Raw genomic sequence first — 15,861 nt, 5'->3', positions numbered from 1 at the left:
ATGCTCCAGTGTTTCGCTCCTCAGCCACCTGTAGGGTATGAGGCTGGGTTTGGCCTGACCTGTAGGTTATGAGGCTGGGTTTGGCCTTACCTATAGGTTATGAGGTTGGGGTTGGCCTTACCTATAGGTTATGAGGCTGGGTTTGGCCTTACCTATAGGTTATGAGGCTGGGTTTGGCCTTACCTATAGGTTATGAGGTTGGGGTTGGCCTTACCTGTAGGTCATGAGGTTGGGGTTGGCCTTACCTGTAGGTCATGAGGGTGGGGTTGACCTTACCTGTAGGTCATGAGGGTGGGGTTGACCTTACCTGTAGGTCATGAGGGTGGGGTTGTCCTTACCTGTAGGTCATGAGGGTGGGGTTGACCTTACCTGTAGGTCATGAGGGTGGGGTTGTCCTTACCTGTAGGTCATGAGGGTGGGGTTGACCTTACCTGTAGGTCATGAGGCTGGGGTTGCCTTACCTGTAGGTCATGGGCTGGGTTGACCTTACCTGTAGGTCATGAGGGTGGGGTTGACCTTACCTGTAGGTCATGAGGCTGGGGTTGACTTACTGTAGGTCATGAGGGTGGGGTTGACCTTACTGTGGTCATGAGGCTGGGGTTGACCTTACCTGTAGGTCATGAGGGTGGGGTTGACCTTACCTGTAGGTCATGAGGTGGGGTTGGCCTTACCTGTAGGTCATGAGGGTGGGGTTGGCCTTACCTGTAGGTCATGAGGGTGGGGTTGACCTTACCTGTAGGTCATGAGGGTGGGGTTGACCTTACCTGTAGTCATGAGGCTGGGGTTGGCCTTACCTGTAGGTCATGAGGGTGGGGTTGACCTTACCTGTAGGTCAATGAGGGTGGGGTTGGCCTTGACTGTAGGTCATGAGGGTGGGGTTGACCTTACCTGTAGGTCATGAGGTGGGGTTGACCTTACCTGTAGGTCATGAGGTGGGTTGACCTTACCTGTAGGTCATGAGGTTGGGGTTGGCTTACCTGTAGGTCATGAGGTGGGTTGACCTTACCTGTAGGTCATGAGGTGGGGTTGACCTTACCTGTAGGTCATGAGGATGGGGTTGGCTTTACCTGTAGGTCATGAGGGTGGGGTTGACCTTACCTGTAGGTCATGAGGGTGGGGTTGACCTTACCTGTAGGTCATGAGGGTGGGGTTGACCTTACCTGTAGGTCATGAGGGTGGGGTTGCCTTACCTGTAGGTCATGAGGGTGGGGTTGACCTTACCTGTAGGTCATGAGGGTGGGGTTGACCTTACCTGTAGGTCATGAGGTGGGGTTGACCTTACCTGTAGGTCATGAGGCTGGGGTTGACCTTACCTGTAGGTCATGAGGCTGGGGTTGACCTTACCTGTAGGTCATGAGGGTGGGGTTGACCTTACCTGTAGGTCATGAGGTGGGGTTGACCTTACCTGTAGGTCATGAGGGTGGGGTTGACCTTACCTGTAGGTCATGAGGTGGGGTTGACCTTACCTGTAGGTCATGAGGGTGGGGTTGACCTTACCTGTAGCGCTACCTGTAGGCATGGTGGGTTGACCTTACCTGTAGGTCATGAGGTGGGGTCATAGTAGGGTGGGGTTGACCTTACCTGTAGGTCATGAGGGTGGGGTTGGCCTTACCTGTAGGTCATGAGGGTGGGGTTGACCTTACCTGTAGGTCATGAGGGTGGGGTTGGCCTGACCTGTAGGTCATGAGGGTGGGGTTGACCTTACCTGTAGGTCATGAGGATGGGGTTGACCTTACCTGTAGGTCATGAGGTGGGGTTGACCTTACCTGTAGGTCATGAGGATGGGGTTGGCTTTACCTGTAGGTCATGAGGGTGGGGTTGACCTTACCTGTAGGTCATGAGGTGGGGTTGACCTTACCTGTAGGTCATGAGGATGGGGTTGGCTTTACCTGTAGGTCATGAGGGTGGGGTTGACCTTACCTGTAGGTCATGAGGTGGGGTTGACCTTACTGTAGGTCATGAGGTGGGGTTGACCTTACCTGTAGGTCATGAGGTGGGGTTGGCCTTACCTGTAGGTCATGAGGGTGGGGTTGACCTTACCTGTAGGTCATGAGGTGGGGTTGACCTTACCTGTAGGTCATGAGGCTGGGGTTGACCTTACCTGTAGGTTATGAGGCTGGGGTTGACCTTACCTGTAGGTCATGAGGCTGGGGTTGACCTTACCTGTAGGGTCATGAGGGTGGGGTTGACCTTACCTGTAGGTCATGAGGGCTGGGGTTGACCTCCTGTTAATTTTACCTGTAGGTCATGAGGGTGGGGCTGACCTTACCTGTAGGTCATGAGGCTGGGGTTGACCTTACCTGTAGGTCATGAGGGTGGGGTTGACCTTACCTGTAGGTCATGAGGCTGGGGTTGACCTTACCTGTAGGTCATGAGGGTGGGGTTGGCTTGGGCGGTGCAAACAAAAGTGGCGTCGTCTCCCTCCACCAGCTGCTGGGGTCGAACATGAAGACGAACCTCAGGTGGGAAGAGGACGCTTAGCTGGATCAAGCTGAGGGAGAGAGGGAGGGGAAATGAACGCTTTGCTGGGTCATACTGAGGGAGAGAGAGAGAGAGAGAGAGAGAGAGAGAGAGAGAGAGAGAGACCTTAATCATTGCTATCTAATCCTATCATTATATCTTGGCCATTATACATATGAGAACATCCTCAGCTGGTGAGGCAGGTGGCTGACTCACCTGGTGATTGAGGAGGTGAGGCAGGTGACTGACTCACCTGGTGAGGTAGGTGACTGACTCACCTGAGTGAGTGAGGCAGGTGGCTGACTCACCTGGTGAGCGGGGAGGTGAGCGCCTGGTTGGAGGTGAGACAGGTGATGGAGGAGTTGTGGTGTGACCGTCTCGGGGTGAAGGAGAGACGGGACCTCACCGTCACCCGCTTCCCGTCTGGCATGACTTCAGTCGCTTCGACGAAACCCGTCCTTATGGTCTCCCTCCTGCTGTCGTCCACCCACTGGATCTGTTGTGCCCGTGTGTCAAGCTCACACTTACGTAAACCTTAACCTACAACTACCCACACCCACACACACACACCCACACACACGTCTCACCCACCCACACACACCACACACACACACACACCACCCACACCCACACACACCCACACACACGTCTCACCCACCCACACACACCCACACACGCGTCTCACCCACCCACACACACCCACACACACACCCAACCCACCACCACACCCACACACACACCACACACACGTCTCACCCACCCACACACACCCACAACACACACCACCCCACACCACCCACCCACACACACCCACAGCCACACACACCCACACACACCCACAGGCACACACACCCACACTTACTTTGAACATCCTCTCTAGTCTCTTCCTGCCTGTGTATAGTTGTGGACAGAAGTCGTGATGCAGCTGGTCGAAGCTGTACCACCCTCTCTCCGCAGGTAGAGACAGAGCCTGGGGACACCCCTGGTCGAAGTTGTACCCAACCCTCTGTCTCGACAGGTAGAGACAGAGCCTGGGGACACCTCTGGTCGAAGTTGTACCCAACCCTCTGTCTCGACAGGTAGAGACAGAGCCTGGGGACACCCCTGGTCGAAGTTGTACCCAACCCTCTGTCTCGACAGGTAGAGACAGAGCCTGGGGACACCCCTGGTCGAAGCCGTACCCTGTCCTCTGTCTTGACAGGCAGAGACAAAGCGGTTTGGGTACAAGCTTCCACTAGCAGTCTGCGTGGCCTCAAGGGCCTTAGACGTATCCCAGAACTTTTGCCAGCAACTGGACATGAACATCTTGCATTAACATGCCGCTAACGTATTTGTTTAGTGGATGATATTGTGTGTGTGAGTGTGTGTGTGTGTGTGTGTGTGTGTGTGTGAGTACGTTGTGTGTACGAGTGTGGACAGAGAGCTTGGGGAACACGTAAGATGGGTTGCAATGTACTTGGGAGGGGTTTACATACTCGGTTACGTCTGTCTAATTCATATTGTAAAAAATGGACCAAATTCCTCCCCTGAGCTCATCTCCTTCTCTGTAGATATGAGCTAATCTTGGAGCAAGCTCCATGCTCGCGCCACACACCTACACACTTTCTCCCTCCCTCCCTCAACACATGCTACACCAGATGTTCTCACAACCTCTCTCCTCCCTCCCTCCTCCTCCTCTTACCTGTCTGGTACATCTCTTCCCTCGCTGTTCTAGTCTCACTCAACGCGCACACATTTTCCACTCTCCCTCTCTCTCTCTCTCTCTCTCTCTCTCTCTCTCTCTCTCTCTCTCTCTCTCTCTCTCTCTCTCTCTCTCTCTCTCTCCTACTTAAGTTTTATTCATCACACACTTCTCTCTCGCTGTGTATTCTTTTTTTTTCTCCCCCGACATTCCCACCTTCCATATTTCCCAGCACCCACGTCGTTCTGTGTAGCTCCGTCAGAGAGAGGCTGAGGGAGGGTGTGTGTGTGTGAAGCCCCTTCTGCCACAGCCTCTCTCCTGCTCTCTCTCTCTCTCTCTCTCTCTCTCTCTCTCTCTCTCTCTCTCTCTCTCTCTCTCTCTCTCTCTCTCTCTCTCTCTCTCTCTCTCTCTCTCTCTCTCTCTCTCTCTCTCTCTCTCTCTCTCTGTATGTGCTCGTTCTGTCTGGCTATAATAGCTATTGACAGAGCGACGGTGGTGGAGGTGGTGGTGGTGTCCATTGAGGTAGGGACGCGACCACGACACATACCCCACCTCCTCCCTCCCTCACACTATACACACACACACACACACATCACACGACGTGCATTACACAAGGACGTGTCTGTCTCCCAGGTGGGGAGTATATAGGGGCCTCCCCAGAGTGGAGCCTCTCTACTGACGACTGGAGATTACAATGGGTCTCCAAGGGCCTTATCTCCTGGGTATTATAGGCCTCCACCAGGGTCTAGTCTCCTGGGTATTATAGACCTCCACCAGGGTCTAGTCTCCTGGGTATTATAGGCCTCCACCAGGGTCTAGTCTCCTGGGTATTATAGACCTCCACCTGGGTATAGTCTCCTGGGTATTATAGGCCTCCACCAGGGTCTAGTCTCCTGGGTATTATAGGCCTCCACCAGGGTCTAGTCTCCTGGGTATTATAGGCCTCCACCAGGGTCTAGTCTCCTGGGTATTATAGACCTCCACCTGGGTATAGTCTCCTGGGTATTATAGGCCTCCACCTGGGTCTAGTCTCCTGGGTATTATAGACCTCCACCTGGGTCTAGTCTCCTGGGTATTATAGGCCTCCACCAGGGTCTAGTCTCCTGGGTATTATAGACCTCCACCAGGGTCTAGTCTCCTGGGTATTATAGACCTCCACCAGGGCCTTATCTACTGGGCATTATAGACCTCCACCATGGCCTTATCTCCTGGGTATTATAGACCTCCACCTGGGAGGCAACAAGCCACCTCTGATCTCACAGGCGACCAATGGAAGCAAAGAACATCCACCTGGAGTATAGGAACCCAGTCCCTCTGAATCAGACCCTTCCACCTGGGACAGACGGGTCTCTACACCTCCCCCTCCCCTCTCTGAAGGCCATCATCAAGAACATAAGACCCTCCTGGAATCACAGGCCTCCAGCTGTGACAACGGGCCTCCCCTGAGGCTTATATGCCATCTACAGGAAGGGGGAGCCCTACTTCCCTCTTGGCAAGTGAACCTTCCATCCCATCTGGGCTAGACTGAATATTCCTCCACACGTTCTGGTGTCCAGACCTGCCCAGAATATTCTTTCTGGTGAGGTAATATTCCTCTCGAACCTTGTGTCATATAAACCCATATAAACACTGATCAGTGTATATAGATATATTTTATTCCCCCAGCGATGTATATCGTGATTATTAGGCATGCGTTACATGATTAATGGCATATGACTGTGTGACATAACAGGTACCATTGCTGTGATAATAACATTACGACAAACATTTTGTTTATATCGTATGTATATATATGTATATATATATATAGATAAACTTAGCCGCAGTGTATGTTTCCAGCCAAATAAATCATTTAGTCTCCTCTTTTTGGGGTGTGTGAAATGCCCGTTTAATTAACAAAGTATGTAATTTATGCAATGATGATGAGGCTCGTGTTTTTATTTATTTATTTATTTATTTATTTTTTCGACCGTGGTGTCCAGGCTGTGGTGGGGGACGGAGGGGATGCGGTGGCAACACAAGTGTGAGAGAGGAACATGGCAGATCTAATGGACACTGTCGTCATGGATCACAACACAGAGGTCCACAATGTGTCAAGGTTTCAAGTTCTCGTATGTTGTGATGGTTCTCTTCTACCAGTTATGGTAGTCTCCCCTCGCCCTCCCTCCCTGGTCCTTTCCACTGTCCCTCCGTGGTCCTTTCCACCGTCTCTTGTGTCTCAGTAATGGGGGTTCTCCCCCCCCCCCCTTCCGTTCCGTTCCACCGTCTCTCTGTCCCAGTAATGGCGTGACGACTATTCGTTCCTCCGTTCCGATCATAATATCCTCCATTATTCCCCCCCCTCTCTCTCTCCGTCTATGGCCTTCCCTTTCACTCCATTTCTTCCCCTCTCTCTCTCTCTCTCTCCTCTTTTAAGTCTTCCGTCGCCTCGAAATCGGTCGGATACTGTCCGTAATCGTACACGATGCGACGGATGGTGGGCGATTGTCGCATCGTTGTATTCATAAAGGCGTAGCCACTACGACGATGCCGTAGCGACACTTGACTATATCTGGTTTGCGACAGAGCGACGGAATATTGGAACGCTGGCGTCCATCTGGACCTCCTCGTCGCAAGTGAATGGTTTATCTTTGATACTCACAAATATAAGCCACTGAATATTTAAATATTCTTGCTATATTAACTTAACTCTTATCATTTTTTTCGTACTTCCAGAGGGGCACGACTTGACGAAAAATCGTGAGAGAGAGAGAGAGAGAGAGAGAGAAGTATTTTTTAGAAGAAGAACGTTTCCGGCGTCGGAATTCAAGGGTGTTTGTTTATTTGCTGTGTCCATTGGCGCGAGAGATTCGCCTTTGTTTGCCTTATTGAAGGAGGAGGACACATGACCTCATGGTCTTCAGGTACGTTCTAATAATGTTATCATACCTTTAATAATCTGATACAAGTCAGTATTCATGTTAGGAATACTTGTAGAAATATTCACGTCCAGCGTCTGTCGCGTAGTATGTGAATTCGACCCATACTCTTAATAGTATTTGTATGTTTTCTTTATCGTATAGCCTCTTCTATACTCCTGTAACACACTTCAGTATCATCCATGTCTTAATTTCTTCCTTTCTATCACCTGTAGCCCTGCCACACATTCCTCTATCTCAATCTCTGTCTTTCTTTCTTTCTATCATCTATACCCCTGTCACACACGTCTATATCATCTATATCTCTGTCTCTTCCCTTCTGTCTCCCTGCATCAATTTGATCTCCATTTCTCCCTTTCTATCACCTGTCTCTCCCTTTTATCATCCTCATCCATTTTTCTCCCTTCTTTATCACCATATATCCTACCCTCTCTTCTCCCTTAACCACCCGTTGGCATGTACAGAACACGTCCTCCACTTCCTTCCTTCCTCTACTTCGACCCTAAGCTTCCTTTTCATCACCTGCGTTCTTCCCATCACCCTTTTTTCCAACTATGCACCCCAGGGTATCCACTCTCCCAGCCACACATATTAATCTGTCGTGAAATAACTTTTTGGTGAAATTTTAGAAAGAACAGATATGGATAATCAAATTTTCAACACATGAATCACCTATGAAAAGTTGTTTCAAATATATCTTTTTTTGCTAAATGATTTAAGATTATTTCTCACACACGTGAGAACAAGTTAGTAACTTATTAACTTACATTTACCTGGGTATGTCTGTGTGTATGTGTATTGGGTACAGTAAATGTACTGTATTTTTTGGAAAAAGTCTGTAAGAAAATATGTAACCTACATTACTCTATGAGGCTTCTTTCCCATCTAATTCCTCTGAATGAGTTTATTCTAATTTATATTTACAGAAAAAAAAAAGATAAAAGTTGACATTGACGTAAATGTACATAACTGAATTCTGTAAGTTATAGTTCCCTACATTCTCCATTAACTTGTGTTAATGATCATAACTCGTGTAATGAGACTTTAATGTTCTCTACTCGCGTCCTAACAAGCCTGACGACCAGAGAACTATTAGGTCGTTAATGAGGTTTGTGTCTGTGTCTCCAGAGGTTTGAAAACATGCTGCTAAAGTAATTGGTAAACCCTTGAGTCGAGTGGGACCTCGAGCCTGAGGTCGTCCTCTTAGGCGAAGGTCGACCTCTTAACCTCGAGTGCTACTCGTCTTCCCATAGCAGATGGAGATCGACCTCCTCCCCATCTAAGATGGAGGTGTTCCTCAGGCCGAGGTCGACCTCTAACCTACCTCATGAGGTCGTGCTTGCTCTTACCTCTGGTGAAGGTCGTCCTCCTCGACTCTCACACTCGAGGGTGACCGTCATGCCGGCGGTGGTCCTCAAGATGGCTGGCTTGACCCTGGGCGGCTCGGGGGGGACGTGGACGGTGAGGCGCGCAGTGTGGGACCTGATGCCTGGCACTCCGTCACTGGCACTCACCTGGCACTGGTACAGGGCGTCGTCCTCCAGCAGAACTGGGTTGATCCTCAGACTGAAGTCTCCTGCAGGAGGGACACAGTCACCATCACTGACCAACACCACTCATGATACAGTCTCCTGCAGGAGGGACACAGTCACCACTCATGACCAACACCACTCATGATACAGTCTCCTGCAGGAGGGACACAGTCACCATCACTGACCAACACCACTCATGATACAGTCTCCTGCAGGAGGGACACAGTCACCATCACTGACCAACACCACTCATGATACAGTCTCCTGAAGGAGGGACACAGTCACCATCACTGACCAACACCAGTCATGATACAGTCTCCTGCAGGAGGGACACAGTCACCATCACTGACCAACACCATCATGTACATCCTGCAGGGGACACAGTCATCATCACTGACCAACACACTCATGATACAGTCTCCTGCAGGGGACACAGTCACCACACTGACCAACACCAGTCATGATACAGTCCTGCAGGAGGACACAGTCACCATCACTGCCAACACACTCATGATACATCCTGAAGGAGGACACAGTCACCATCACTGACAACACCACCATGAAAGTCTCCTGCAGGAGGACACAGTCACCATCACTGCCAACACCAGTCATGATCAGTCTCTGCAGGAGGGACACAGTCACATCATGACGAACACCTATATACAGTCTCCTGCAGAGGACCAGTCACCATCATGACCACACACTCATGTAAAGTCCTGCAGGGGCACAGACACATCACGTAGACCGAGAACAGTTCATCGAAAAATGTCGGGAAAGAATAACGAGATGGCTTACGGTGAAATTAAGGACAAAACTTGTTGGAAAAAAAAATGTGAAAAAGTACTTTTATAAGAGTGGTGGAGGGAGAAGGACGTGGCAAATGTGGACAGCATACAGGATGTTGAAAAAGGGTGTGTGATCACCGAGAATGTTTAGGAAATGGGACCCCTTACGAGTGTGGAGAAAGCGTTATATAATAACTTCTTTCTTTTTTTTATTTTGCATCAGCTGTCATTTTCTCTCGTGTGTGTTCTCCACAAATATTCATTCTTCGAGGAGGGTATGGCTTTTGGCTGTATCATTTATAATTTGGTGCCTCGTAAAAGGAATGAATTTTATATATATAAAAAAAAGATCTCTTAGTATTACATTTATAATGAAGTGATTGAGTTACATTTCTAAAATTTTTTTTCATTCATGTTGATTTTTCTAAGGACATCTGGTATGTTTGTGAACACTTAAGATGGCTCGGGTCAGACTGGGTTGGTTTCATTCATTTTCATCATGGCTGCTGTACCTTTTCTCTTCGTCTGTACACACGACAGAGTGAAGAATTTCTTATTATGTGTTGCCATTGGCCGCTGCATGCCAGATAAGGCAAAATACAAGATTGCGCGGCAGCTTGGCTGGTCAGTTGGAGCCATCTTTTTGGTCGACGTTGGAAGAAGGCGGAATGACTAAATGCGTTGGTTCTATACGCATCGTGTGACATGGCGCGCTCTCAACGAAAAATGAAAATCCTGAGGGAAATTGACGCCAAAAAATGACGCAAAAGGTGCTTTATGTGTTGCCATCTTGAAACTCCTTCCCCTGACAGTCCAAACAGGTAATTCGTCAAGTTTATAGATACAGAAACATTGAGCAGGCTGTTTATATACCCTACATAAGGCCAAACCTGGTCTTATGTTTCTCATGGTTGGTTCCCGTACCTCACGAGAGCACAAAGAGCTAAGAGAGAAGGTCCAGAGGAGAGCAACAAAGATGGTACAAGAATTATAAGAGCTGACTTATGGGTAAAGGTTAGAACCTTTGCATTTGCCCACCGTGCAAGAGAGATGAGTGAGAGGTGACCTGATCACAGCATTTAAGTTTCTCAACCAGATTGGTGACGTAGTAAACAGTTCCTCGAAAGATGTTGGGGTAGAACAACCAGAGAACATAACATGAACTTAAGAAATCTGTTAATGAATATGTAAAGAAGTACGTCTGTAGTTTAAGAGAAGTGCATGAATGAAATAAACTGAGAGAGGATATGGTCAATGCAAACAGTATATAGAGAAGTTTAGAAGGTTGTAGGATGGAAGAGGATGTCCAAGAGATGGGGGTCCCCCACGAGTGTAAAACTCCCTCCCCCGTTCACTACATGTCGGTAATAGCCACAGACACACATATGATGGGGTGGTTAGCGTCTACTGACCATGAGTCAGCCACACATGGGTTCGAACCCTTTAGGGCGGCAGTTGGCCCACATCCAACCCAGATGTTCGTCCTCCCCTAGGCTGGGGTGTGTGTATGGGGTGTGTATACACACGTAGGAGTAAAGACATGGCACATATGTACCAGATTAAGAGACGGGGCAACACGAGTGTAGAACTCTCTCCCAGTAACACACACACACACATTCACACACACACGCACACACACCTTGTCAAAATGACTTTTGAAAAAGCTGTCGATATGCTATTGGAACTCCTCTGACCTAATACTGCAGCAGTAATAACAGCTGCCAACACACACACAGACACACACACACACACACACACACACAGACACACACACACACAGACACACACACACACACACACACACACACACACACACACAAAGATATCTATCGATTGACAGCTGTTATGAGTCTGTTCTCTCGATAAAAACAGTGGAATTTTTGGAAGCGAATGGTGTAAAGGAACGACCACGTCTGTCTCCTGTGATTGGTTGTGGATGTCGGTGACGTCATCTGTGACGTCAGACGCCCCTAGAGTTTCATGTGTTCTCACCACCTGAGTACGACGGGAGGCGACGACCTTTGGGTGTAATAGCTTGACCTTTGACCTGACTCGTACGGGATGGGTCAAAGACTCGGTTGATGATGATAGAGAATCGTACCGTCGTGCTCAAGGATCGTACCGTCGTGCTCAAAGATCGTACCGTCGTGCTCAAAGGTCCCACTGTCGCGTTCAAAGGTCGTACCGTCGTGCTCAAAGATCGTACCGTCGTGCTCAAAGGTCGTACCGTCGTGCTCAAAGGTCGTACCGTCGTGCTCAAAGGTCGTACCGTCGTGCTCAAAGGTCGTACCGCCTTGTCGTTCAAATCTGTCGTACTTAGATAAATATATTTATCATATTAAACATGAATAAGTTAACACTACACTACACACACACACACACACACACACACACACACACACACACACACATGCGCTTGTTCGCCGTTTCCCGTATCAGTCAGGTAGAGCCAGGATTAGGCAAAGATAGGCCTCATTCGTTCACATGCCTTTCTCTAGTTGTCATGCGTAATGCATGTACGTTCAAGCCATTTCAACACACCTTCTTCAGCTCTCTCAACCACACTTTCCTTACTACCACACATCTCTTACTCTTTTATCACTCACTCGATCAACGCTCCTCACACCACATGATGTCCTCAGACATTGCATTTCCATCACATCCACCCTCCTCCGGGCAATCTCATCTGCAGCCCATCCTTGGCCCCATACAACACCATTCGGACGAGTGTCTCTTCAGACATGCCCATCTTCGCCCTTAAGCTAGTTGCATGTCTTTCCACATATTTCTCAGTGCTCCCAGAACCTTCGCCCCCTCACCCACCCTATGACACCTCAACCCTCATTCGCTACCACATCTACGCCCAGGTATTTTAAAAACACTTCACTTCCCCAAGTTTTCTCCATTCAAACTCACACTCCAACTAACCTGTCCCTCTCTAGGCAGACCCAATAACATTGCTTTTATTCACATTTACCCTCCACCTCTCGCCTTTCACAGACTCTCCCAGACCCAGAGTTATATACATGATACAGGAAACTAACCTTCATCGTCTGAGCCGATCATAGCGTAGCGAGAGAAACCGAAGAGATCACGCTCTGTGCCGAGACCAAACCCGTCTTTGGTCCACTGGAGGTGCCCCACCTTGTTGATGACCCTGTGGCAGACAGACAGACAGAAATGGTTCACCAGTCATGAATATACGAGAGAGAGAGAGAGAAGAGAGAGAGAGAGAGAGAGAGAGAGAGAGAGAGAGAGAGAGAGGTAAACAAGGAAGAGATGGATGGAAGATGGACAAAAGGAAATGGGAGAAGACAGAGGAACAAGAAGCGTGTTCATTTGACAATCAATTGAGTCCAACTGAACACAGAAGGTAAACCAAAATACTAGAGGAAACAGGAAGGTTAGATGAGGACTACAAGGATACGTACGTAGAGAGCAGAAATGACCAAGGGTAAAGAGGGTATGTCACAGATAAGATAACGAATGATAAGAAAAAGGCTAACATAAAGAGAAAGTTGGAATTATGATAATTTGATCAAGACGAAAGAAGAATAAAGGGAAAACAGATATGGAACATGTTAGAACATTAGTAGGAAGGTCAGAACCTGATGATATATGGATCTATTATAAATCACATGATACTAATATAGAAGAAAAAGACTCTTAAGTAAACATTTCAAATGTTGATTGTCTACATGTGATTCACCATGGCTTAGAGGAGCATATCCAACAGGGCAGGAGGAGGCGGTACTCAACCTAGGCGACTTAACAGAGCAACATAGCACAAACATAATAATGTCTCCAACTCAACACAGGCAGGAGTGACCCTATCATAGCCTCCTGGTCGAAACCCAGTGCAATAGAGGCATTTAGAGAGGTTCTTGGACGGAAGTCCAAAAGATTACTGAGCTCAGGAGACATTTTACCTTCATTGGAAGACTAAAACACATATATATATAGACATGGATAGACAGACAAGCAGATAGATAGATAGCTATATAGTTGATGAAAGCCACAGACACTATGAATAGCCACAGTGATCACTGTGATAAACCAGTATTGTACCAACTTCACTTACAATATCCGTTTCTGTAACTCTTATGTAACTATGTGTACGTCTATGTCACTCTGTAATGACACCAGTCCTCGCAACTGGACCTCGTCGCCCTGTATCTGTATCATCAATTGAAGGCTACAGTTAAACTGTATCACGTCAATAGAGGAGAACGAAAAGAACAACTAGTTTAGAGAACCTTTGCATGACCCTGATATAAGAGTCAACCTAGGCGCTTACTGAGGCAAACTTCTCGTGTTATATTTATAGCCCTGGAAGCTATTATCTTAACACTGAATCTAGATTTATGGATAAAAGTTGTGGCAGTTAGCGTTCCTGACCGTGACGTGCATTCACGGGCCCGCCCGTCCTCTCTCCTAAGGTCGAGTGGCCAGGGTTCGAATCCTGGCTTCGGCAGTTGGTCCACAGTCAACCCAGCTGTTCATTCACTCCTTAGGAATTGGTCAGTAAAATGGGTACCTGGTTCAGGCTAGGGTATAGCGTTAATAGGATGGCCTTGATTAGGGCCTCAACTGCCCCTTATCGTCTTAGCTAACGTAAAGATATAAAGAATACGTTATAAGACATTCTTTCTCATCCTAAAGTGAATATATAGTTTTCGGTATGATTACGAAATGCAATGTATGTATGTGTGTGTGGAAGAGTGTTTAGAGTCAATATGTATAAGTAAGTACTCAGTCGAGACATGATTTGAGACACTGTTAGTACATTATGGTGGTCTTGCGTAGCTGTGAAGTTGGATGTATAATGGTAGTTCAGCGAGACAATGGTTCGTCCTTTGTCTTTTCCCCGAAGCGTTCGTGAAGGCGGATCTGAAGCTGTCTCGTGGATTTAGTCACGAACCCGACCTGGTGAGTGGAGGGGAGGGGGATGTAGGTATTTTGTCCTCTCTCTCTCTCTCTCTCTCTCTCTCTCTCTCTCTCTCTCTCTCTCTCTCTCTCTCTCACACACACACACACAACACATACACACAAAAGCTACACTGGGAAGGGTGTCCAGGACTTCCTCTTTATAATCAGGTAATTGGCCAGCGAGGTTCCTGGCCATAGAATTGCCTGCATCAGGGGACTAGGGGGAGCAGAGTTTTTTGTCCCGTTTGAGTAATTATGATCGTAATTGCAAAACACACACACAACACACACACACACACACACACACACACACACACACACACACCGCCTGAATTACCCTGTGCATCGATAAATTCTCAAATGCTTCTGTGCTTGATGTGTCTGGAAGGCACAGATCGGGTAGTTCTTTTGAAAACCTTCGTTATAACCCGTCTACGAGTGACGTGGACCAGAGCTGTGTGGCTCCCGTCGTAGGGTGAGGTAGGACCCACACAACACACACACACACACACGAGAGGCAGAGTGAAGGAGACTAAACCCGACTCAGGCGGACGGAAACGGAGGCGAGGACTTGGAAGGGTGGAGAAGAGAGAGAGAGAGAGAGAGAGAGAGAGAGAGAGAGAGAGAGAGAGAGAGAGAGAGAGGTTGTTGTCGCTTCGGTCACAGGATAACGGAAGGAGTGAAGGAGGGCTTGACTTAGGGAGCCTTACGTGGCTACTGAGCCATAGGAATGTGGCTGGAAAGACTTGAGGAGGAGGAGGAGGAAGGAGGCTACTGAGCCATAGGAATGCTGCTGGAAAGAGTTGAGGAAGAAGAGGAGGAGGAGTAGCTTTAGGAATGCTGTTGGAAAGAGTTGAGGAAGAAGGAGAGGAGGAGGAGGAGGAAGGAGGATGTGGTCGTTTACCTGCAGGGTAAGACGGCTGTGGAACCGACGACAGCTGTTTGGGGCGTCGGCTGAGTGGCGAAGTATTGGGCCCCCTCCCTGCCCAGGGTCTGCACGGCGGAGCCGCCCATGCCAGGCCCCAGCTGCACGTCCTTGTGGACGCCGACGGTGGAGGATGGGTTCCCCTCCACCACCTCCCCGGGGTTCACTCCTGCCGCCCACATGGCCGCGAGGACAAGGCCAGCCCATGACCACCATAGAACCCTCCTCCACCAGGAGATCCACCACGTGAACATGCCCTCTGGAACCAGGAGAAAATGTGGGTTAACATCAAGTCTCGCGTTGAGGTATACACACACACACACACACACACACACACACACACACACACACACTGGCGTGTTGGTATCATCTGAAGTTACCATATGGTCAATGCTCTGAGAATATATACTTCCCTGCTTCTTACCCATCTATTGTAAGCTTGTGGCCCCACTCTCTCTTCTCTCTCTCTCTCTCTCTCTCTCTCTCTCTCTCTCTCTCTCTCTCTCTCTCTCTCTCTGTGACGAGGATATTACTTCTATACCATTGTCATCATGACTCTATTTTCACCTTAGTTCATTAATTTCATCGTAATGTTTTATCATTCATTTTGTCTATTCCCGAGTGTTCTCTG

The 15,861-nt window shown here is 48.5% G+C and overlaps 1 protein-coding gene across 7 annotated transcripts in view; it reads right to left on the bottom strand.

Annotated features, from left to right (window-relative positions):
* The window catches only part of LOC139763127 (irregular chiasm C-roughest protein-like), a 136,579-nt gene that overhangs the window by 46,822 nt on the left and 73,896 nt on the right, over positions 1–15,861 (bottom strand). For all 7 annotated transcript variants that reach the window (XM_071688814.1, XM_071688819.1, XM_071688812.1 and 4 more), the window contains exons 3-7: positions 15,210–15,489; positions 12,421–12,533; positions 8,409–8,635; positions 2,769–2,956; positions 2,363–2,491 (exon numbers count right to left, since the gene is read on the bottom strand). In XM_071688814.1, the coding sequence (XP_071544915.1) occupies positions 2,363–2,491; positions 2,769–2,956; positions 8,409–8,635; positions 12,421–12,533; positions 15,210–15,484 (932 nt within the window). In that variant the 5' untranslated portion in view covers positions 15,485–15,489. The remainder of the gene's footprint in view (positions 1–2,362; positions 2,492–2,768; positions 2,957–8,408; positions 8,636–12,420; positions 12,534–15,209; positions 15,490–15,861) is intronic.

Source organism: Panulirus ornatus, chromosome 46, assembly GCF_036320965.1.
Source record: "Panulirus ornatus isolate Po-2019 chromosome 46, ASM3632096v1, whole genome shotgun sequence".
Taxonomy (NCBI): domain Eukaryota; kingdom Metazoa; phylum Arthropoda; class Malacostraca; order Decapoda; family Palinuridae; genus Panulirus; species Panulirus ornatus.
The sequence above is the reverse complement of the archived record's forward strand: the minus strand, read 5'-3'. Positions and strand labels throughout refer to the sequence as shown.